General features: G+C 38.7%; 1 protein-coding gene across 1 annotated transcript in view; it reads left to right on the plus strand.

The window, feature by feature from the left end:
* Positions 1-24,945, plus strand: part of Scin (scinderin) — a 79,974-nt gene that overhangs the window by 17,218 nt on the left and 37,811 nt on the right. The window contains exon 4 of the mRNA XM_008828342.3: positions 10,860-11,009. Within this exon, the coding sequence (XP_008826564.1) occupies positions 10,860-11,009 (150 nt within the window). The remainder of the gene's footprint in view (positions 1-10,859; positions 11,010-24,945) is intronic.

Raw genomic sequence — 24,945 nt, forward strand, 5'->3', positions numbered from 1 at the left:
GGGACGGGAGGGGGGGGGGAGAAACTGCTGCTATTTGGAACCCTAACAATGATGAAAAAAGCCTTTGTTCTCAAGGCCTGGGATGTGAGGTTAGTCAACCTCCAGTCCAGAATGAGCTCTCACAGGAGTAGGAATTCCTGTGGTGAGTTTCTAATCCTGACCTTCTACACACTCTTGTTTCCGGGTTAATTTACTGGGTCTGTTGTGCAGCCTTGCCCTACTCTCCTGGCTGTAACCAGTCTCCCTCCCATTGCTCAGCCACATGACTTTGAAAGACCAGTCTCCACTTCCTCAGTCAGCAGGCACCACCAGCAGTGTCTGATTTGCATTCCCACCATTCTTTAGAGGTGATATCTTCTCTTTGCTTCATCCCGGGACCACTGTTCACCTGAGCTGTCAAACTCCAAAGCCAGGAATCATACTGATAACCTCTCCCTAGGGCTCCCCTTGCCACCAATCACTTTCCTAGTTTGTTCTGCCTCCTAAGTATCTCCAGGCCCTTCCATCCTTTTATCACTACTGATACTCCACGTTCCCTCCAGGGGCCACACCCTTGCTTTTTCAGATGGCTCCCTTTGTCTAGACTATTCCCCTCTTTTGTGACACCTTTCTTCAGCAAGCATCCAGTATCATCTCATGATAAAATAGTCCAGGAAGAGGTTGCCCTCTTCAGAGTTTTCTGCCTGACCCCCTTCTCTTTCACTTCCCCCTTCAGGGTCCCACCCCATGGTGTGAGGCCTCTGCTTTTCTTACCTTTTTGGCCACCATGCAGAGTCTGCCTCTTGGGGCATTTCTCTCCTTTCTCCTCGGTTCCCTTTCCAGCCTCACTCACTTGCTTTGTTCCTAGTGTAAGCCTGGAACTTACAGTCATTCAACAAAATTACAAATGTGTATCTATCCAGCGTACAGCATGCAGTCTCATGCAGGTGTGTGTTCAGAGATAAGATTTTCATTTCCACCTACAACTCAGCCTGACTCTATTCTCAAACACCTGTTTCCATAAGGAGGTTAAAAATGTAAGTTTTGCCTTGTTATGGAGAATTTTTAAATTATTTAAGTTATTTATAGCTATACATAAATGATTTGATAGCCTGGGGTTGGACTGAAGTTCATCATGGAAATGTGAGTCCAACCCACCTTTATTCATCTACAAATTGCACTGAAGCAGTGGCATTCCACTTATTCAGTAGTGTAGGCTGGCCTGTAGCCCAATTTAGACTCCAATTCACAACAACCCTCCTGCCTCAGCTTCCCAGATGCTGGGAAGAACTATCACGTGATTTTTCTACTCATTTAAAAACCTTTTTGAGACATGCTCTCATCGTAGCCCACACTTACTGTGTAGTCAAGGTTGGCCTTGAACTCCTGATCCTCTTTTAAAATTTTTATTTATTTTATGTGTATGAATGTTTTGGTGTGTGCATGTAAGCATACCATGTGCATGCAATGCTTCCTGCAGAGGCCAGAAGAGGGAGTTGAACCTCTTGGAACTAGAGTTACAGATGATTGTTAGCCACCATGTAGGTGCTGGGAATCAAACCTGGGTACTCTGGAAGAGCAGCCAGTGTTCTTAACTGCTGGGCCATTTCTCCAACTGCCAGTCTTAATTCTCTTTCCTCCACCTTCCAAGTGTGGGATTGAAGGGGTGCACCATCACCATTATAGGTGTGCACCAGCTCCATTTACCCTTGAACATTTGGGCTTTATCCTCTGCTCCGAAGTCATTTGCTAGAGACTATCCTTGAGCTCATCTTGGTCTTCTGTATAATTTGATATCAGAACCTTTCTGGTTCTTTCAGCCACTCTTGTGACCCTCACAGGAGCTCTACTTAGTTTTCCCCATCTGGGATACTTTGCTCACATTGTATCAATGGCCTGACTGTACCCTGGCCCACAATCATTTCTGGTCTAATGCTCAGGCTCAAGGATGATTGACTGACAAAGTTAGCCTTGTGTTACTGCTAACAAAAGTGCCTCAGATAATCAACTTGAAAAGAGTAAAGGTTTGTTTTAGCACATGATTTCAGTTCATGGTTGGTTGATCCAGTATGAGATAATCTATCATGGTGGGAATGTCTTACGGAGGAAGCTGCTTACCTCATAGCATCTGAAAAGCAGAAGGAAGGAGGAGAGGGGGATGAGATCTCAAATCCCTTTCAAGAGCATGCTGCCCTCTGACAAGGCTCCTACATAGGCCCCATCTCTTGAAGGTTCCACCACTTCTAACAGCACCACGGATGGAATGCCTATCCAAACGAGACTGATGACAAATCCACCGAGGGAAAGTGTGCAAAGGTCTTCACCAAGGTTCACTGCTTCCAGTCAGGATTTTTAGTCCTGCTCTCCTGATCCCATATTCTACTGTTGCTTCACCTTTGGTTCCTGCAATAAATTCTAGCACCTAAGGCCTAAACCCACCCTGCTCCTTAGTATGCAAACCATTTTCAACCATCATTCTCTCTCATTCTCTCCCTCAAGAATTTTTTAGCTGTGACTGTACCTCAGTAGTAGAGCACGGGACTCTCATGCATGATGCCCTAGGTTTAATCCCCAGAACTGTCAAAAAGAATCTTTTCAGACAAAATCACATATCTTTTAAATTAAAAATAAGTTTTCAGACCTTTTTTTTTTTTTTTTGCTAAGCTGAAAATTCTTAATTTAAAAATAAAAAGAACAGAATAAACAATTGTTCTTTGTACTGGATAAATCTGTTCTTACTCCAAAGTCATGCATAATACCACATTCATAAGAGGAGAGCCTTGTGGTAAGATGAAAAGATAAGAAGAAAGATAAATGGATCTTAAATCTTTACCCTGCAGTAAAAGTAGGGACCAATGACATTTCTTGTGTGCTTAGTGAATGAAGGATAAGGGTGAAAAGCAGTAGCCTTTGACCTCTAGATACTGGTGGATGGTTTGAGGCATGGAGCTTGACAGAGTAGAAGGTGAGAGCACCAGAGTCAAGGTACAGTCCTACTGTACCTGGGTAAAGGCATTAGGAAAGACAGCACTCAAGGCCTTAGGATTTCCACTTTAATTCACTTGTAGCCTCGTATTAGAATCTTTTGGAAGAAAACATTTAAAATACTGATGCTTGTCATTTGATCCCTAGAGATTCTGTTTTTCAAGTTTTGGAGTGACAGTTTGGTATGGGTGATTTTTAAGTTCTGTCTCCCTGAGTTATTCTAAGGCACTGTGTCTATGGAGAACCACTTCAGGATAGAAATTGTCTAACAGTGCTGGACAGTTCAGTCACAGGCACAAGGAATGCATAAGCCAGTGGAGTGGCTGAATCACCAATAGCTGCTGGAAATGACTGTTGGTAAAGTGTGACTGTAAACCTTCTTTGCTTTGCCAAACATGTGGACTAGAATGGAGGGCATCACTTCATCTACTCTGACCGGTGCTGGGGAGATGAAGCCTCCTGAAGCTGTTCACCTAGCGTCAGTGAGTGGCGTCACCACCAGCAGCCAAGCTAGAATTGTCCAGGTGGTTTCCTCTTTCCCTCTCCCTCCAGGGCACTGCCAGTGGCACAGTTGGCAGGCCTGCAGGGTTTATCCTTCTAAATAGCCCCGAATTTTCACTGTTACTTCTGCACAGTCCAGGTTCAGATGCAGATACTTCCTCTCTGGTCCCTAAATCTTCCATGGTCTTGCACATGACTCACTCCTATATCTTCCATCTTTTAAGAAATGTACTAAAAAGATACACACACACACACACACACACACACACACACACACACACACTATTGAAGGACAGTGCAGTTATAGGATACAAATAAACAACTCTATAAAAAACTAAAGAAATTATGTTTTAAGTTTTTAAATGAAAAAGATTTGTAGGGCTGTCTCACAAATCATTATTTTTAAGCTAGAGAATGTCTAGGCATAACAATACCTTAACAAATTTCTGTATTTGGTCAATTAGATCTAAGGAAAAATTAAATGCAGTAAAAATAAACAAGAAGTAAAGAAGAGGGGCGTGTCTGGGCTGCCATTTTTTTGTAGAATTCTAGATGTATTTAGAATAAATAATGTGGAAAAACAGCAGAAAGGCAGTGTGGGCCTGTGAACTGCTTCACATGTTGTGAGTCAATATCACATGGTCTGTTTGGCACCCCTTTAAATTAGCTTTCAAGGGCATCATTGAGCACTGCTTTATTTTTGCTTTTATTTCCTGTCCCCCAAGTGATGTTTGACTGCCCTTTGAGGTTTGACATATTAATTTTGACCACACAGTTTAAAGGAAAAAATTAGAACTACTGTTTTTCAGACTAGTAATGGGTTTCCTCTCCTCAAATGTGGTTGTTTCTATAATTGTCACTTGTGTGCTTTTATGTCTGGTTGCTCACTGACCAGACAGCCAGTAACAGGCTGTCTTTATGTTCTTTATTCTTCCTTTCCCAATTACGCAGAATAATCCCATTCTTCTTTAATAGCCTAGATGGTAAGAGATAATAATGTTTTTTAGAACTTCTACTGGAGGGTACACATGGACAATATGTACATCAACAACTTTCTGCTAAAGTTGGAGTGAATGTCATTCCAAACTGAGTTGATGCATCCATATTTATGTTAAGGTTTTTTTTTTTTTTTTTTACATGACGTTTGACTGTGTTGCCTGCATGTATGTGAGTGGACCCATGTCATGCAATGCTGCGGAGGTCAGAAGAGGGTTTTGGATTCCCCTGGAGTTGGAGTTAAGGACAGTTCGTAGCCACCATGTGGGTGCTGGGAATTGAACCCGGGTCCTCTGCAAGAGCAGTCAGTGCTCTTAACCTCTGAGCCATCTCTCTCCAGTCCCTTACATGAAGTTTTAATATTCCATCTCCAAAGAAATGCAGCATCTAGTGTTGATTTGCTAAATGCCTTAGGATCTTAGAAGGTCAAATATTTGCCTTTGAAACCATGTTTGCTTTATAATTTTCAGTGCCTAGTAAATTTAAATCACATTCATGAAAGTTTTTTAGTTAAATTCCATGGAATTTAAATAAATAAAATAATTTAGATTGTAGCAGAAATTTTTTTCTAATGATGCATATTAACCTATTATATCAATCCAGACTTTTCTATTTTTTATTATAGCTCTATGCAGAATTTGCTTTTTAAAGTAAATCCAGAAAACAGGGCTAGGAAAGTTTTTTCAAGCATAGTGCCAACTGGATACAAAGTTTCCCTGTGTGTGGAGTGGCTAAGTGTTCTTAACCATCTACCTCTGAATAGAGTAAGTGTTGGGCAGTGCAGTTTATTAATAGTGTTATTCACACTTATTTCAACACAGTAGAACTCTGTTAAAACGAAATGGCCTAAGCACATCATCACATGTGGTGCAATATAAACTGTTTATTTCATGAACTGCTAAAATTCTGTTTAAGCTTTTAAAGTAAGCTTTAACATGTTGCTGCCAGCATTAAAGGAATGATATGTGAGGCAAATTAGTTAGATTAAATGAAGGCTGACCTTTAATTGTTAAAACTCTTTAAATTATCTTGACTTTTGACTATTTACAATTAAAGTAATTATTTTATTGCATTTCCTATTTTATGTAACCAGTCAAAATAAGTTAAGCAGGAAAATACTTCATTTGCCTATAAATAGTGACAGAAAATATGACAAAATAATAAAAGAGTAAGCATAGCCTAAATCACTCACTGCCATGCAAAGTTAAGGCATTTTCGACAAATTTTAGTGATTAGTCACTAAACTTGACTTTTAAAGCCTTTAATGTTGTTATGAGTATTCCCTACTTTTTTTTTTTTTTTTTACTATTTTGGGGGGATCTACTCAATTTCTTTTATTTTTTTATTTTGTTTTAATTTAATTTGTATTTATTTTATACAGAATATATCAAACAATCTTAATCATCTTTATATCCCCTGTCCCCACTGGCAGGCTCCCACAGCCCCCCATCTGGAACCCATATACTCTGTCATCTGTATTAAGGCCCACTATGTCAACTCAGTGTCCTCAGACATTCCCCAGTGCAAGTCCATCCACTGAGGTCTAGTCAGCCTATCTAGAGTCTCTTATTTTAGGAAGATCAGCTCTTTTTCATTCAGTAATCAGCTGCCAATGTTTCCTTAGCTAAAATTGGGGTCTGCTGCTCATTGCCACAGTTCTATGCTGGGTTTTTGCCTGAGTTTGCACAGGACTTTTATATGCTGACACCATTGCCATAGAATCATATGAGCAGGGTCCCAGGAGCTCGTAGGACTCTGTTTTATGGTCCTACACCTCCTCCCTGGCTCTTAAAACCTTTCTGTTCCCTCTTCTTTGCTGGTTACTGAGCCTTGGGTGGGTGAAGTTTAATATAGGAGTCCTGTCCAAGGACCAGCATTCAGCACTCTTGATCTTTACGTTCTGGCCATTTGTGACCTTTTGTGTTCCTGTCCCTGATCTACATTAATGAGAATTGAGAGATTCATTCACGTCCTCTTCTTTACCCCTGTTCTATGCTCCAGGAGCCTTAGGTGTAGAAGTTGCATTGTAGATGTGTCACTTAGGCCTGAGCAATTCATAGGCAATGTGTGTGTGTGACCAGTTGTGTACTTGGTAATAGTCTCCAACTGGTGCAAAATAGGCTTCTTTGATTGGTGGTGACTAGGATATTTGTCTGTAAATATAAGGATACGTAGCATGAAATTACATTAGTCTAGGGATGTGACAGTCTTGGGGTTTTCTCTAAGATCTATGACCACTCCAACCATGTGTATTTGGTTATGTTTACATTACTACAGTTGAGTTTCCTCCCACTGAGTGGGCTTTTAGTCCAATTAGGTAGCTGTTGATTGCCTCCAAGATAAAAGTACCACTACTGCACCAATGTCATTTGCTGTGATGGTCATTGATGTGGTTATTAGGCCTTAATGCTGGGGTTGGATCATTGATTGATGTTCTCCCTTAGCAGCTTGCATGGTGCTCTCCAAAGCTAGGAGAAGCTTTCAGGGGAAGTGGCTTCCAGGTCATTTCCAACTTCATTGCTTCAAATCCTGTGTCTGAAGTATGTCCTGTCTTCAGCAATAGGATCTTACCTTCAAGTTCTGGGAGGCCCTCAAGGGCTGTGGCAATAGCTTGTGTAATTTTGGGAGTCTCCTGGACCACCCTGGCCAACAACTCATGGAAGGTTTCTCCTGTCTGGCACTGTTTTCTGTGGTCTCTAAGTGCTATGAGGAATATTTTATTTGTGAATTGGTGTGCATGCAAAAATGTAGATCATATTTTGGAATCTATGCAGTATTGTAAAATTCTATTATAAATAATAACGCTTGTGAAATTATTGTTATCTAACAGACATCTTAAGTGCATTTTAGCAAACTTCCATTAGGCTTTATAGGTGCTGATAAAATTTAGTGTGATGTTACATGCATCCCTTTGAGGTACATGAGAGGTATTTATACAACTCAGATAAAGAGACTGTAAATATCTGCTAGGTGATTAGAAAACCATGATGAAATTAAGCTATAAAAGATGTTAATTAGTCTGAGAAAACTAGAGAGCTAACTTCTGATCTACTTTCTCTCTTTCACTGTAATATATCATTAAAGTTTGCTTTCTCATACCTACTAGGAAAAGAATTATTTGCAAAATATCATCAAATAAGATAGGGAAAGGGAATCTGAGCCACGATCTTGGGCTGCACTTGGCAGAGTGGTGTGCTGGGTTCCACTGGGTATTGAGATATCGTATGTTATCTGTGTGTGCTATGCACCCCAAATGACCAGTAATGGTTTTAATGCTAGCTGAATGTTAAAATCTCTTAGGGAGCTTCCAATAAGCAGTTGCTCAGTGAGAGTCTCTCAGGGTATGGCTCATATCTCTGTAGATTTTTTTAATGACCTTCCTACTCCACTGATCTTAATGCTCAATAACTAATAATCATTAGAAACCCTGTGTTTTCATGCATTGTAAGTGCTGACCTTGGCATGGTACTCAAGTGACCTGTGCTTGGGTGCTTTGTATCTAATGCCCAGGTGTAGAAAAGAAGCTAAAGCAGAAGCTATAGGAAACTACCATACATACCTTGACCATATTGAGTAATTAATTCACATTCTAGGATGAAAAAGGTTACAAGGCTTAGTTCTCTTTATTTCCTTCAAAAATTCAAATTACTAAGAGATATGTTTTATTCTTAAACAGGAGTATGGATCAGGTCAGTCAGAAAGAAAAGGGTTAAAAACTTACAGGCCTATGTTGTTCAAAGCTGTGCCTTGGTATCTCCAAGAAACCTTGCTCCCAGTTTAGTGCAAAATGACTCTGGAGTGACGATATCTTGCAGTCAGAGAGAAGAATCCATCTCTCTTGGTGTCTGGGTGCTCTTTTATTTTCCTGTTATTAATACATTTATTGTTTATTTTTTAATTCAAACACACTGATGCATGCTTAACATACTCAGAGAGTGGCCGCTCAGACCCTCCTCACACTTCATTACTGTGCTAACAAGCACTCCATAGTTCACAAGTGAGACATGTGGAAGTTGAAATACAATCATGGTGCAAATATTTGTTGGCAATAGTGTCTACATGCCATCTGTCCTTGCTAGTTTTGTCTTCTTCATGTCTCTATACTCAGCAGCTTCTTCATAATAAGCTCTTAATAAATGAATGGGACATATTGGAGTTTTTTTTTTTTTCTAGACAGAACCCCTATCTCTTAAAACTGCATCCTGAAGGATCTATTTTTTGGTTGCAAATGTACATTTTGGTTCTACATGGATATGCTATTGTGTGGCTTTATCTTTGTCTTTTTGGTTGTGAACCTGAGCCTTTAAGGGCTGTCCTGTCTCTCCAGCCCAGCTTTATTTTATTCTTGAGGGCATATCTGGAGTGATTTCCCACATTGGTATTAAATCATTTCCCTCAGTTTTCATTCTCTGAAGAGGAATCTGTGAATACCCATGTATGATAGTTATATCCCTCTGTTGATTGGCTTTTTTTTTTTTTGCTATTGCAGCTCATGTTCAAATCATTCTCTATTGTAAATCAAAAGACACTTATGATATTAAATGCACACTTAATTATTTCATCTGCTGCCAGACTGCCCTCGCAGAAAGCTTGAGGAGGTTTCTATCACCCAAATAGTACATGATAATGCCAACCCATTTCCCAGGTGTGGGTACCCTGAAACAACTTCTTTTGTTAAACCACATACAATATTTCAATCGAAATGATGCATAATGTAATCTATACAATACACCAAGTAACTGTTTTTATTAAACCTCATTTTAAGAGTTAAGTATCCTTTTTTTTTTTTTTTGGTTTTTTTGAGACAGGGTCTCCCTGTAGTCCCAGCTGGCAGCTGGCCTGGAACTCATTATGTAGACCAGGCTGGCCTTGAATTCATAGAGATCCACCTGCCTCTGCCTCCCAAGTGCTGGGATTAAAGGCATGTGCCACCACGCCCTACCTAAGTATCCAATTTTTTATGTGTCATAATTTATACAACTTATTCTGTTATTGAATATGTAATATATTTCTAATTCCTCATATAATCATATAGCAGTGATAATCCTTTTATATGTAGGTTTTTCTTCTCTTTATGAATAATTTATTAAAGTGAATTATTTCTGAGTCAAAGGTTTTTTAACTCTTTTTATGACTTTTGATCAGAATTGTTAGGTGATTTTAGATATCTTAGTGTTCTGGGTTTAGTCACTGATTATATATGAATTTTAAAGCATCATGTTGTATGGGATAAATATGCACCACTTGTATTTGCTAATCTGAATAATGAATAAATGAATTAATTGATTTACAAAAGTGGTATATCAATTTTATTATCATCAAGAGATTATTACCTTAACAGATTTGACTACCTTTCTGAAATAAAGTACTTATAAATTTGAATTTAAAGAATCCATGTTTACTTTTATAAATTTATAGTTTGTAGACATTATATACATAAAGAATGGTGAGCTATAGATGTATTTTTCCATTAAAATATCTTTTTTCATGCCATCAAATCAATAAGATAGAGACTGGAATATAATTATATATTTAAATTATGTTTATATACTTAAAGAGTTTTACATATTTCCATAGTTGATAGTTTTAATTTTCATCCTTTTAAAATATATTTTTATTTATTCATGGAGAATTTCATACATGCATACAGTATATTTTCGTCATATTCAACCCTGACCCTCTAACTCCTCCTGGATTACCGTCCCTGTTCCCCTCCCAAATCATGTCCTCTTTTTTTCTCCTCTTCCCCTTCCTCACCCCCCTTCCCTTTCTCTCTCCCCTCCCAGTCCCTCCCCTCCCCCTCTATAACCCACTGAGTCTGATTAGTGTTAACCATATGCACGTGGGTGTGGGGCCATCCACTGGAACATGGCCAACCCACCAGGGACCACACCCCTAAAGAAAACCAACTCTCCCTCTCTAGCAGCCATCAACTGTCAGTGGCTCCTCAGCTAGAGGTTGGGGCTTATGAGTCCCTACAGCCTACATCCTGGGGTGTTGACTGGCTTGATTTGTGCAATCCTGTGCAGGAAGCCACGACTGCTGCAAATTCATGAGCACAACAGTCCTATCATAACCAGAAGACACTGCTTCATCCCAGACCTTCCTGACTGGCTCTTACAATTTTTCTGACTCTCTTCCTCCATGTTCCCTGAGTCTTGGGGGAAGGGTATATAATACAGATATCTCATCTTTGGCTAAACACTCCACAGATACTTCTTTTCTGCACTTTGACCAGTTGTGAATCTCTAATAACTGCCATTCCCTGTTTATTATATCAAATATATTATAAATTTTATTATTATACCTTGTTTTTCTTTATTAATTACAGCGTGTTACACTAAGACTGAAAGTCCTCTACATATAATTCAGGTCAAAAGATTTGCCTTTTTTTTTAGGAAATTTACCAGTGGTGTGGTTCCTCCTGCAACAAATACGAGCGTCTGAAAGCAAGCCAGGTTGCCAATGGCATTCGAGACAATGAAAGGAAGGGAAGATCTCGAGTCACTGTGGTGGAAGAAGGAAGTGAACCTTCAGAGCTTTTAGAGGTATTGTGGCTTGTATTGTTTGCTGAAAGGTTACCACTCTGAGTCCTACATGTGGGTGTGTGCCTGCATGGTGGGGAGTGAGGGAAGAGGGATTGAACACATTTTTTAATTGGGAGGCTGGGGTAAGCTCAGCTAAGAGGAAGTATAGGGGTTGTATGAGTCATGGGATTATGAAAATTCAAAATCATGCCTATTTTATCTCATGATATCTTGGCCCTTATCTTTCTTTTTCTTTTTTTGTGTATTGGGATTGAGCCCAGGGCCTTGAGTATGCCAGGCATGTGTTCTACCACTGAGCTCACAGCCACACTTCTTTTAATTGATTATAAGAATATATTTTGGAGCCTGGTAGTGGTGCACACCTTTAATCCCAGCACTCGGGAGGCAGAGGCAGGTAGATCTTTGTGAGTTCTAGGCCAGCCTGGTCTACATAGTGGGTTCCAGGACAGCTGGGGCTACAGGGAGATCCTGTCTCAAAAAGATAAAAAAAAATAAAAAAGAAGAAGAATATATTTTGGAAGGAAGAAAATAGTTTATCTAGATTTAATGTTCTTTAAAGTGCACTGATTTTCTTCACTTTAAAATTTAACAATTACTTCATTAAAGAATGAATTTTTTTATTTATTATTTTATGTGTGTTGCCCACATGTATATGTATGTAAGTGTGCTTGTGTCATGCAATACCTGGGGAGGTCAGAAGAGGGCACTGGATTAACTGGAACTGGAGTTATGAATGGGTTGTTTGCTGCCACATGGGTTCTGGGAATTAAACCCAGGTCCTCTGCAAGAGCAGTCAGCGATCTTAACTGCTGAGCCTTTGCTCCAGCCCCAAGAATGAAAATCTTATAGCAAAATATTAAATGTGCAAATATTTTATTTATTTGAATCAAGCTAAGAAGCTTGTCTTATAGATAAGACATTTATGATTTTATTATAGTTTTAAAGTTAATATGGAAACTAAATCTCCATAGCTCTATAGAACTAATCCTTTACTTAACTATTATATTAATCTTTGACCATTAGTTGTAACTAATCTTTCCCCTTTACAGTGACATCCTTAGTACATATATTATGTATATTTCCTAATGGAAAATTGTCAATTAAAGGATATAGTTGTATTCAAATATCTTGATATATATTGGCACATTTATTCCCATTTTTCACTGAGTATTTGTTGAGCTCCTGCTCAACAATATGTGTTGGGTACAACATATTTGCACCAAATGTTACTTCTTTTCACAAGCACTGTATATTCCATTATTACCTTCCAGAGCTCTGTCAGGATTTGCCTTTTTGAATCTTCTGCATGTAATGGTTTGCTTTCTATTGCTGAGATAACACACTCTTATCAAAACCAGCTTGGGGAGAAAGGTTCATTGCATCTTACGCTTCCAAGTGATTGTCCATCTTTGAGGGAAGTCAAGTAGGAACCCAGGACAGGAACTTGGAGACAAGAGCTGAGGCAGAGACCATGGAGGAATGCTACTTACAGGCTTGCTCCTCTGGCCTGTGTTCAGCCTGCTTTCCTTTCCTTTTTGTGACAGAGTCTCCCTGTAGCCCCAGCTGGCCTAGAACTTGCTATGTAGACCAGGCTGGACTTGAACTTCAGAGATCTGCCTGCCTCTGCCTCCCAAATGCTGGGACTAAAGGTGTGTGTCATCACACCTGGCCTTCAGCCTGCCTTCTTATACAACCCAGACCCATCTGCCCAAGGGTAGCACCACCTACAGTGGGCTGGGCTCTTTCATGTCACTCAACAATCAAGAAAATGCCCCAGACATGCCCACAGGTCAATCTGATAGAAGGAATTCTCCAATTGCGGTCCCTCTTTCCAGGTGTGTCAAGTTGACAACTGAAGCCCACCAAGGCACTAGCTGTAAGTGGAATTTTCTTTTTTCCAATATCATGGAATATTACATATTTACTCACAGTTATTTTTGCAATTTCCATTTAAAAATTTAAAAGTCTATCTTGGAAGTATGCTTTAATATGCTCAGGTAAGGGCAATTTTGTGCATTGGTTACATGATCCAATGAAAACTTAAAATTCCAGTGATCAAAATATGAGAGGGATGGAGAGACATCTCAGCAGCTAAGAGCACTGGCTGCTCTTGCAGAGGACCTGGGTTCGGTTCCTAGCACCCACATGGTGACTTACAACCACCTGTAACTCCAATTCCAGGGGATTCTATGCTGTCTTCTGGCCTCCATGGGTATTATATGTATGGGTGCACTTATATATATGAAGGCAAACAATCATAATACATAAAAATTATAAAATGATTTTTAAAAACATGTGAAGGCCTATGTCTGTGTCTCAGTGGTAGAGCACATGAGGTGCTAGGTTTAATCCCAAATCCTGCTGTGCTGGATAGCTTTAGTGTTAACTTGGCACACCTGGGTAGAGGGAGCCTCAATTGGGGAATTGCCTTTATTGGACTGGCCTGTGGCCATGTCTGAAGGGCATCTTCTTGATGAGTGATGTGGGAGAGCCCAGCCCACTGTGGGTGGTGCCATCCCTGGGCAGGTGAGCCTGTGTTACATAAGAAAGCAGGCTGAGCAGGGGCCAGGGGGGCAAGCTAGTAAGTAGTGTTCCTCCATGGCCTGTGCTCCAGCTCCTGCCTCCAGGTTTATGCCCTGAGTTCCTGCCTTGGGCTCCCTGATGAACTGTGACCTGGGAGATGTGAGACAAATAAACCCCTTCCTCCCCAAGTTGGTAGTGGTCAGAGTATTTTGTCACAGCAATGAAGAACAAACTAAGACACCTGCCAAAAAGAAAAAATGTGCTAGTTTTATTACTTAGAATTTCTTTGTTTTATTTTCATAGTAGCTCTCAAACATATACTTTTACATTAATGATGTTTTGAATACTTTTCAATTCAGAGGGGAAAAAACTCATGGTGTAATAAGAAAAGACAGAACAAAAAATTTATATTCAGTATCTTAATATGTAAGTTTGTGTGTATATAGTAATCTACTCAGACATATATATATGTATATATATATATCTGGAAAGAAATAGGTCAAAATGTTACAAATATTAATTTTCAAATTACTTGATTATTATTATATTTTTACGTATATACATGTGCCATGAAGTGCATGTGGACGTCAGAAAACATCTTTGTCGAGTCAGTTCTTTCCTTCCATATTTATGTGGGTTCTGGGGGTTGAACTCAGGCTGCCAGGCTTGGGGCATGCACTTTTACCCACTGAGCCAACTCCGGGCATGCTGATGTTTGTTACTTTGGTCTTCATTCCTCCTTGTAGTTTCAAAATGTATTATAATGAACATATATAGTATCCCTTTTATAATCAGAAAAAAGTAAAGTAAAATTAAAATAGATCTGAATTTTCAGTACTTCACTGAACTTCACTGTTAATAAATCAGACTCTGAAAAAAACATTCAAATAATTTCTTGATTCTTGATTTTCAGGGCCTCTATTAGAGTCGAGATGTGACTAACCATTTACATCTTTAACTTTTATATGCAAGGAACAATTCATGTAAGGTGTATTTCTAATGGGTCGTAGCTCCTAACTTCATTAACCACATAGATGTTCCTTGTTATCCACAGCTTATCCATTCTGAGATCCAGGATGGATACATGAAAACACACAGTATCCAGCCACACATATACTGTATTTTTTTGCTGTTATTTTTTTTCTGATACATACTTAATAAACTTATATTTACAAATTACTTCCAGGAAGAAATTAACAGGAACTAATAATAAAAAAGAGAAATTTATCACAATACATGGTAACAAAAGTTACATTTTTGTGGCCTCTTCCAGAATATGGAATGTTCCATATAATGTTTTTGGATAGTAAACAGCCTCAGGTACTTGGCTGGCAGAAAGCAAGAGCAGGGACCAAGGGGCTCTGAAAGACAGGGCTGGGAACAGGACTCTCACTCTGTTCTCAAAGACCTTGTCCCTGTGGTTTCCCCTCGTTACCCTGAGCCCAGGACAAGTGTAACTTGCCTTGTCTCTGTTTCTCACTTGTAAACAGAAAGTTCAAAGTGGCTTCAGGGACTCCTGGAGGTCAGAAAGATCTGAGATTACTCCTGTCTCAGACAGCTCTCCCCTCACTGGTAATTTCTATTCACTAGCTATTCTGAGCAAAGTTCCTATAACAGGGTCATGGCAGTGGATGCCCACACTTGGGATACTTGCTTATTGGATTCCATTCCACTATCTGAAAAAGAAAATTTAAACAAATATTATACTGTACTGATAAAATATGATAATGCAAAGCAAAGGGAAAAAACTTAAAAGTACAGCCTTAACTTTGAAATACTAGAGAGAGTAGTAAAGAGACCCAATCCTTATTTAAGTTTATTATTTATTTATTTATTTATTTATTTATTTATTTATTTATTGAGACAGGGTCTTGCTATGTGCTTCTGGTTGGCCTTGAACTCAGAGAGAGCTGCCTCTTGAGTGTTGGGATTAAATGCATGTGCACCATGTTCAGCTGGAGACTGATTCTTAAGATGCTCTGTCTGCATTTCAGGGATTCTTATTTAGGGTTTTAAAAAAGTTCCTAAAAAGCATTCACCGTTTCCACTTGATATGCTCAGTGTCCGCCCTGCACTCTGTCCTCACAGCTCTTACTCATACAGTGAGCTGAAATGAACTTTCTGTGGGTGCCTTCCTTAAGTAAGGAAAGGAAGCTCCTGGTGGGCTTTCTGACACAAATGCTTTGCAGCCCAGTTACAGGCATGAGTATCTGATAGACTAAGTGTGCACCTGTGACAAGCTCATTCAACTGCTAGGATTTCTGAGAGGAAATCTGTGAGGAAAGAACTCAAAAAATCCTTAACTTGGTTGGGACGATTACAATTTTATTTTCATACACTTGTTCATGTGACATTTCCTCAAATTGTGACAAACCAGAGTAGCAGAAACAGTTGCCGTGACTATTCAGACCACAGTTTAGTTATTGTGGATAACCTCAAACTATTGCTTTGATTCATTACTACCCAGCAATGATCATTTATCAGATCTGTATGCAGTAATATTATTCAATGAGTTAATGAAAAAGCTCATATATTAATCAGGCTTCTTAAAAATATACTCAGAACCTGGGAGTGGTGGTGCACACCTGGAATCTCAGCTTTTGGGAGTCAGAGGCAGGAAATCAAGAGTTCAAGGGTATTCTCAGCTACATGGTAGGTTCAAGTGCATGTTGGGCTATATGAGCGCTATCTCAAAAACAAAATAAAACAAAGCTAAACAACAAATAGATGATTGATTGATAGTTGTATTCCAATATAATTTATTTTCAATGTAATTCTTTATATTTTATTCTATGCATTTATAATAGTTTTTCCTCAGATTGGAGTCAAGGTGGTCCATGATGTGTGAACACATAAAAGTGGTCCAAAGTGGTCCATAGTATGTGTATGTACCCCTTACTCCAGTCTCCTTGTTTGAGATGCCATCTCTTTTTCTGAGATACTAATGCAGCTGGAGAGTCTGAACATATTTCAAAATATGTTTTACATTTTACCTTTTAAGCAATTTATTTGATAAGAGGATATTTTAAGTTATTTAACTTTTAAAACTTTAAGCATCTACACAAGAAATTTAGAGAAACCTTGAAATCAAGAACTTTTCAACAAATTAAATTATCCATTGGTTATGATTATGTATTCATGCAGAATGTTTGGAACATGTGTGGAACATAGTTCTGGCCACTGGATCACTATCTGCTGATCCATTATTTTCACACAACTTAAATATCCCTTATCTTAAACCAATGTACTCTGTAGAGTAAAAGCACTGAGACGGGACATGGAAAGGACAGCTAGCAGGACTGGAGACACAGGATATGTGGCCACTCTCTTTTCTGTGTTTAGCTCCTCTCCCTAATTATGAAAGTAATCCTATGTGTGGGTGTCACCAAAGCCTGTAACTTAAGTCACATTTTACTTTGCACTTTTCACTGTAAACATATTTACACTGAAAGGCTACACATAAATTATGTAAAGCTTTTCATGATCTTTCTTCTTTTCATATTTAAAATATCCAATGAATGTAAAGGAAAATTAAATATCTCACTAGCCCTAAGGTCCCAAACTATTCCTTGATTATACTCTTTTTAAACATCAGGAGGGAAGCTAAAAGATGCCCTGAGGAGAAAGATAATTTATTTGATTATAGAGTTGCATTTTTTTAAAGACAGCAGCTGGTGTTTATGAATGAGAGACTGAAGATGGGGCAAGTTGTTTTCTAACTCAGAAAGTCTCTTAATATAATGTAATGCACTTGAGCCTGTAATTGTAAATGCTGGTGGTGGATAGCAGCAGTAGAGACAACACAGGTCTCCAAACTGTAAACAGATGCTGCGGGTTGAATCAGTTCCTTACTTGCTTTTATAAAAACAGCTGTAAGATTCCCTGGAAAGCTCTATGTGCAAACACTGTTTCTGATTCTGGATAAAGAAAGAGAATTAGGAGGACTATTAGAATATCATATTATGTCTCAGGTAACCAGTGGTTTTTGAGCATTGGGTTAGTTGACAATAAAGATTAAAGTCTCAGCTTAGTTTACCATCTGACTGTGGAGATAAGCATGTACTAGAAAAGGAGAGTGTGAACAGACTGTCCAGGCCTTAGCCTCCACAGAGCTCAAATGCTGTTTCTTGGATGCCTTCTCATGATGAAAGCCATCAAACCATGATAAAAGCTCTTTGATGTAGCAGACAGTTTGGATTAACCACCAAAGCATCTGCCAATATATGAATTGGGGTGGCCTCGTTTTTGTTACTCAGAGCTGCTAATAATAAAATAAATGTATTCAGTCTTCTGGGTAGGTTGATTTGATATTTAAGATGTGCAGGTGTAGGTATCCAGTGAGTTAAAACTAGAGTTGAATCATTCAGATAGTTCTTAAACCATCTTCATCCAAATCCTATTTGGGCAAAGAGTGAAGGTTTAGTTGTAGCTCCCCAAAGTAGACTGCTGAATAAAATTGGTATCTTATCCATCCTACTCCAAAACTCTTGAAGACAGCTATTGCCTTTGTACTTCTGTAGCTCTCACAGCAGCTACACGCCACTCATTAAAACTTAGAAAATATGAAATGTATGGAACCGGAAACCCACTCAGTTTGTTTTTCTGTCTTCTAAAGATTGAGATGATAGTGTTGTCAAAGATATGAACAAAGCCATATTATTGATTAAAATAAGTTGTAAGACCTACTACATTTATATTGAAAAACTACCATTAAATAATAATTCATATATTTGGCTAGCCTTTTTTGTTTAGGTATAGTTATAGCTAAGTTACTGGAAAGTAACAACCAAGTTCTGAGGGGACTTGTAGTGACTGAAACACCTTCCCACATTTCTAGTGAATACTTTGTATTCCAAATCCCTGAGCCCTGGGATGTATGCAGCTGGTGTCTAAAGCTTTCTATCCCTTTGATAACAATGCATATTCCCAGGAGTTGTAGTTGGAATTACCAATCTGTAGTACCTTCCTTCCTAGGTCAGGTTAGCTCCCTAGACAGTGTCCAGCAGTCACAAAAGTCCACTATCAAGCCCACATTGTGGTCCACTGGCTTGGCCAATTGGCTTGGCCATTCTCCAGTGTTGTTCCTTCAGGAACAGTGCTCTGAATTTCACTGAGTTGTGAAACTCAGAGTCCCACAAAACCACACATCTGTGGAACATGGAAAAAAATCTAGTATGTTTTTTCCTTCCTGCAAGTTAACAAGTAAAGGCCATGCACATTTCTAGTACTTCTGAAGGTCTCAAATAACTTCAGTTTACAGAAATCAGAATAGCTTTGCAATTAATGATTAAAGCATATAGTACTCACACATTTCATTCATTCATACGTTATTTACATTTCCGCAAGTAAAATAAAATATTAAGAAAGAAATAAGGTCAGAATGAGGAGATTTTAAATTTTGTCAATATTCCTTAAAGTTTCTGTGAAAATTTTTGTTTTATAGTTTATAACAATATTTTTGCTTTTGTTTCAAAGATTTATCTCATTTTTAATTATGTCTATTGTATGTATACCTGAGTGTGGGTGCTCAGGGAGGCCAGAGGCATCAGGTGCCCTGGAGCTGGAGTTACAGGTGGTTGTGACCCGCCCAATCGGCAAGAGCAGGATGTGCTCTTAGCTGCTGAACCATCTTTCCAGCCCCAAAATTTGTATTTTAATCTTTTAACTAAAACATAATGGCTCACCCATTTTATTTAATGAATCTATTATTTGGCTGTCTTTCTTTTTCTTCCTTCCCTCATTCCTTCTTCCCTCCTTCCTTCTTTCCTCCTTCCTTCTTTCCTTTTTTCCTTCCTTCCTTCTCCTTTTTATTTATTTTTCTTTTATGTGTATGAGTGTGTTCTGCAGAGGGGAGGGAGTTTATTTTGAGAGAAATAATCTTTGATTAGACAAATCATTCTCCATTTATCTTTGTAGAATTAAAATGAAGGGAACCAAAGAAGTGTAGTAATGAAAATGAGGCACTGGCGTGAAAATCCCTCACAACCATTTTGGAAGAACATATTTGGTGTTTTTAAAGGGTTTAAAGCTTTATGGGAAAATATTGTAAATAATTATAAAAATCACTCTACATTTCATCAGAAAGCAAGCATGGGTGTCTGCACTCCTTAAACGTAAGAAAGACCTAAGCATATAACACACATTAAAAAAGAAATCACTCACTAAATTATTTTCTGTAGCTCTTTCATTTATTTGTTGTTAGTCAAGACACTGTACTTTGAAAGAATGGAAATTTGAGTTGCCTGAGAAATTAATTTGGCCAACAGTCATGGTAAACGATTTAACAAAGCAAAACAACAAAAAAGTTCTGTTAGAAACATATACTTGCCTTTGTGTGCTTTCCAAATAGTGTTGGGCTCTGTGTTTATTCTTCCTCTGCTTTCCTGGAACCTTTTGTAAGTTCTTGAGAAACCTGAATTCTCCATCATGTAGTATGATGCCTGGTACATAGGTATGGTCACCGGAGCTTGTCATCTGACTGAAATTACATTATTAGAAGAGCCAGGTGGAAGATGACTTGTTTACCATCCAAAAACTTCAAGTTAAAGGACCAATATTTGCCACACTGTTTAGTTTAGTCCTGAGGTTGTGTTACCTGTTCAAAATTGATGGAATATCAGAGATGTCAACAAACAGGAATCTCTCTCTTTCTTCGCTCTGTTGCACTGTCATGAAATTATTCTTATTATTTCTTCCATCTTCTTTTATAGCAAAGATTTGGTGCACAATTGATAGCCAAACAAATACAGTGGCAAATAGTGCATGTCAGAAGGTTATGGTTCTTTCTAGAACATTACAGTTGCTGTAGCTCTGTATATCTTCTTTATTGCCCAAGTACTGTTTAAGACTCCATTCAATTTTTTTTCAGTACAGAGGATTGGACCTAGGGCCTTGAGCATGCTAGACAAAGACTCTACCACTGAGATACTTCCCTTTCCCTCTTTGTGTTTTATATTTTGAGATATAGTCGCATTAAGTTGTCTAGGCTGCCTTGAACTCACTTTGTAACCCAGGGAGGCCTTGAACTTTGAATTCTCTTGCCTTAGCCTCCCAAGTATCTAGGATTCCAGGCCTCAGCACCAGACCTGGCTCACCCATTTTATTTAATGAATCTATTATTTGGCTGTCTTTCTTTTTCTTCCTTCCCTCATTCCTTCTTCCCTCCTTCCTTCTTTCCTCCTTCCTTCTTTCCTTTTTACCTTCCTTCCTTCTCCTTTTTATTTATTTTTCTTTTATGTGTATGAGTGTTTTGCCTGCATGTAAGCACACCCATGTTGTGCAATGCCAGGGGAAGCCAGAAGAGGATGTTGGATCCCCTGGAACTGTAGTTATGGACAGTTGTTAGCCATCATGTGGATGCTGGGAACTGGACCCAAGTCCTCTGGAAGAGTAGCCAGTGCTCTTACCTACTGAGTCATCTTTCTAGCCCCTGTATTTCTTTATTTAATCAGATACCCATTTTGTCCCTCTTTAATTCTTCTAGTGAGAAAGTTGAAATATTCTGAACCAAGATAAGAAATGCTTATGGTAAACAGCATCTGCAATTATGTGCTGCAATAAAGTGACAATATCTCAGATAAGCGGTCTCACCCAGGTTCAGCATGAAGTTTTGTGACCTTACTGAGAACGTACCGTGTACATAGGTTCAGTTGGACTTGGCACCATGCATCAATTATTTTTGAGTGAGTCATTTTCTCTTTACTCTGCAAGGGAAGTGAGCCAATAGCAACAGGACTTGTAAATGGAATGATGCAATTCAAAGACAGTGATCAGCTCAGGGGAAAAGTGGGACTTTGCCCACAAAGTATACGTTTGAAGAGTTCACATAAATATTAGGCCAGATAAACTACTTTAAGCATTAGAGTAGAATGGCAGGTTTCTTGTCATCCATCTAAATGCTCTTCATGTTGTAATACTGTTAATAGGTAATAAAGAAGTAATAGTAAGACTACATTTTTTCCAGGTATTTTAAGTCAATTTCCTTCTAATTCGTGTGATATGAACTAACCAATTTCAGATATTAATGGGTCAAATCTCTCAGTGATTCAGAATTCTTTACATTCACTCTGTAAATTACATAGTTTTATGTATGTAATATAGCAAACAGCAACACCAAGTTTATGTCACCTTTCAGTTACATTTTGTGCTAAGAATTTTAAAATTTATTCTTTCATTTATTTATATTTTTATGTGTATAAGTGTTTTGCTTGAATTTGTGTAAGCATACCCATGACATGCAATGCCCGAGATGGCCAGAAGAGGGCGTTGAATCCCCTGGGACTGGAGTTACAGTCGTTGCTAGCTGTCATGTGGGTGCTAGGAACTAAACCTGGGTCCTCTGCAAGAGCAACCAGTGCTTTTAACTGCTGAGCCATCTCTCCAGGCCCCTGTGCTAAGAATTTTTTAAGCTCAGATATTGAAAGAGCTTCTAGGTTCGTCAACTCACATCCCCTTAACATTTGTTTTATGATTGATGTAGTGTCATTAAAAAAAATATGCTTATGTAGTGCAGAGAAGTCCCTGAAGTGGAGGACATCTGAATTGTGCTGTTAAATACTGTTTTTCATGACTCGAGGATCCCAATGGTTCAGACCTGGATTGTATATTTGTATAAATCAATGTTATTGTTATCATGTGCCAGGTTATCTAATGGATCATAATTTTAGAGTTACAATGTTTAAAATATATGTAATAGATTTATGGCAGGATTTTAAAATACTTTATAAGAAAATCATGGTTTTTTTTTTCATGTAAATATAGTATTCTGCTCAGCAGAGGCCAACAGATCTTCAGTTTTGGACAGTGCATATTTTCTACTAATTATGAAAAGATACTGATATGTCACTAAAAAGAAAACATGTTATTATCTATATACACAAACAAAATCCATGCAAATATATTTTTAGTATATATTAGTCTTAGGTTATGCAGTGTCTATAAATTAAATATTCATGCTTTGTTGCAATGTTAAAAAGCTTGCCACAAATGGAAATAAAATTTAATGATAGAATGTATGTAGAGAAGATTAATATATTGTTTAGAAACTGTTTGGAAGTGAGCAGTGAATGTACCGCAATTGAATTGTGATGTTAATCATCCTGGAGCTCTGGGGCAGGGCAATGATCTGTACCAGAGGGATGAATTTTCTCTTTAGTTCTTAGTCCTTCTGATCATAATTTTCTTGATATTGCATAAGTGCCTATTATTAGTGCAGAAATCATGCAATCAAATGGATGTTACTTTGATGCAAAGGCAGTAATAATCATGACTATATCGATATTCACTGCTTCCCATGAGTGGCACCTTCCACGGGCTTTATAGGAAGAGCTGATTCAGTTCTTAAATCAGTCCTGTAATGTAGGTACATTTATTATCTTGTGTTAGGCCGTATCCCTCCAGAACCTTACTCTGAGTCAAGGACTTGGGACAGGTTGTGATTTAGAAGTTGCTCCTGGAAGCATGAATAGGGCGAAGTGAGACAACATTTTTAGTTGTTTGCACAGCAGGAGGCTGAGACTCATCCTACTGGGACCCTGTGGAAACTGTGTTGAACACACCTGAGAACTGGACCACGGAAGGCTGGAGTGCCTATAGGATTTAAGCAGCAAAGTCACCCCTTATTAGTTCATGATCACGCCTTAGAAGCTTATGCTTAGAACCTCCAGCAAGCCTTGTGTGTGAGCACATACAGCTCTGTGGCTGATGATGCTGTCTGAAAGAGAGAAAAGGAAGCCCTTTGTGTTGCAGACACAATCTGCTGATGGCTCTTAGCACTTCAGATATAATCTGCTGACGACTCCAAGGTAGGACAGGAGTGGCATAGGCAGAGAGGCCATAGCATCTGGCACATCCTCCTTTTACAGATGAAAAGTCCTAGAGAGGCTGTGGGACTTGCCCAAATGAGACACAGCATGCAGCCCACCTTTCAGAGCAATTTATTTATTTATTTATTTATTTATTTATTTATTTATTTATTTATTGGCAGGGCCTCAGGCTACCATGGAACTTGCTCTGTGGCCCAGACTGGCCTCAGACTTGCCTTAGCCTCTAAAATGTTGGGATTAGAGGCTGGAGACTCCATGCTCAGCTTAGAGTACACATTCTTAATGGTTCAGAGTAGTAGAAACCCTGAAGTATTTTATAACTTGAAGCATTTTGTCAGAAAGTTTTGATAAGTTTACCTCATTTTTCACCTTCTCTATCACTATTCAGAGTCTTGATGGCGGGATGCTTGCCCTGGGAGGACCACCTGGACCCTGTTTCATATCCCTTGCTGTCAGCACCTAGCCTTTCCTTCTCTCTGGAAGCATAAGATTCAGCATAATTGGGGTAGAATTGTCTAAGAAAGAAAAAAATATTTTTTAAAGGCTACTGCAAAAGATGTGCACGTATGTTCCAAATACTTCTGAGTGTGTGAAGGCCATTGTGAGTGTACTTAATAGAATTTTTCTGGACTGTGTAGCTAGAGGAAGTGTAGTCATTAAAGCTTAAACTGGCTTAATCTAATTAATATCCTATGTGAACCAGGCTTATTTACTTCCCCTTAAAGGGATGGAAGGTAAACTAATACATAGATGGTAATGGAAGAAACAAAGGGATCCTGGAGGTTTAGTTTATGCTTCCCCTTTCTCACGCCTACATAGATTGTTTCTCTGCCTCACAGAATGAAACAAGAGGGGAAAAGATGGTCTCTTCTTCATTCCTCCCCCATCCAGCTTGAAATTTTTCTTCTGGTAACCTTCTCCAAAGTTGGGAAAAATAAGAGGTTACAGAGGAAAGCCCAGAAAAGTCATAGTGCAGAAGAAGCTTTGAGAGGAGTCTTTGTGGGGCCAGGTATTCTCTAAGCAACTCTGAATCTCAGAATCCTTACAGACTTTATATTTGGAGTTAAACGTAAGTTAAAGGTGTTCATTCTTTGCTTCTGTTTGCTCAAGTGTGAAATAACTGGTAGACCATGTTAAACTTATTACGTTGGGGAGCAACCCCAGAATCTTTTCCTACAAACTGATCTTGCAGCCCCTGCCCACATGGATGTTTAGCAAAGACCAGGGAAACCCGTTTGCATCCCTGCACTGAAAGCTCACTGAACACAGGCCAACATTAACTATTATAATTGCTGTTATCTTCCATGGAACTGGCATATCAGACACTCCAAGAGTAAATCTTGCCTAGCTGATGTATGTTGTCTTACCAAAATAAAGTCCTATGTACAAGGCTATTGGAGGAGATAAGATTTAAACACATGGGAGGAGACGAGAATTAATTTTATAGCCAAGTTCCAGTGACATTATGTACATTATAAATGCAGAGAAAATTCAAGGGAAGAAATAACTTCTGTTCTGTCTTCTGGACTACTGATCACACAGGAACTTGCTCTCTGGTTTGCTTGAAGAGGGATATAGAGATCCATCTT

This window comes from Nannospalax galili, unplaced genomic scaffold, assembly GCF_000622305.1.
Source record: "Nannospalax galili isolate Female #2095 unplaced genomic scaffold, S.galili_v1.0 scaffold452, whole genome shotgun sequence".
NCBI lineage: Eukaryota > Metazoa > Chordata > Mammalia > Rodentia > Spalacidae > Nannospalax > Nannospalax galili.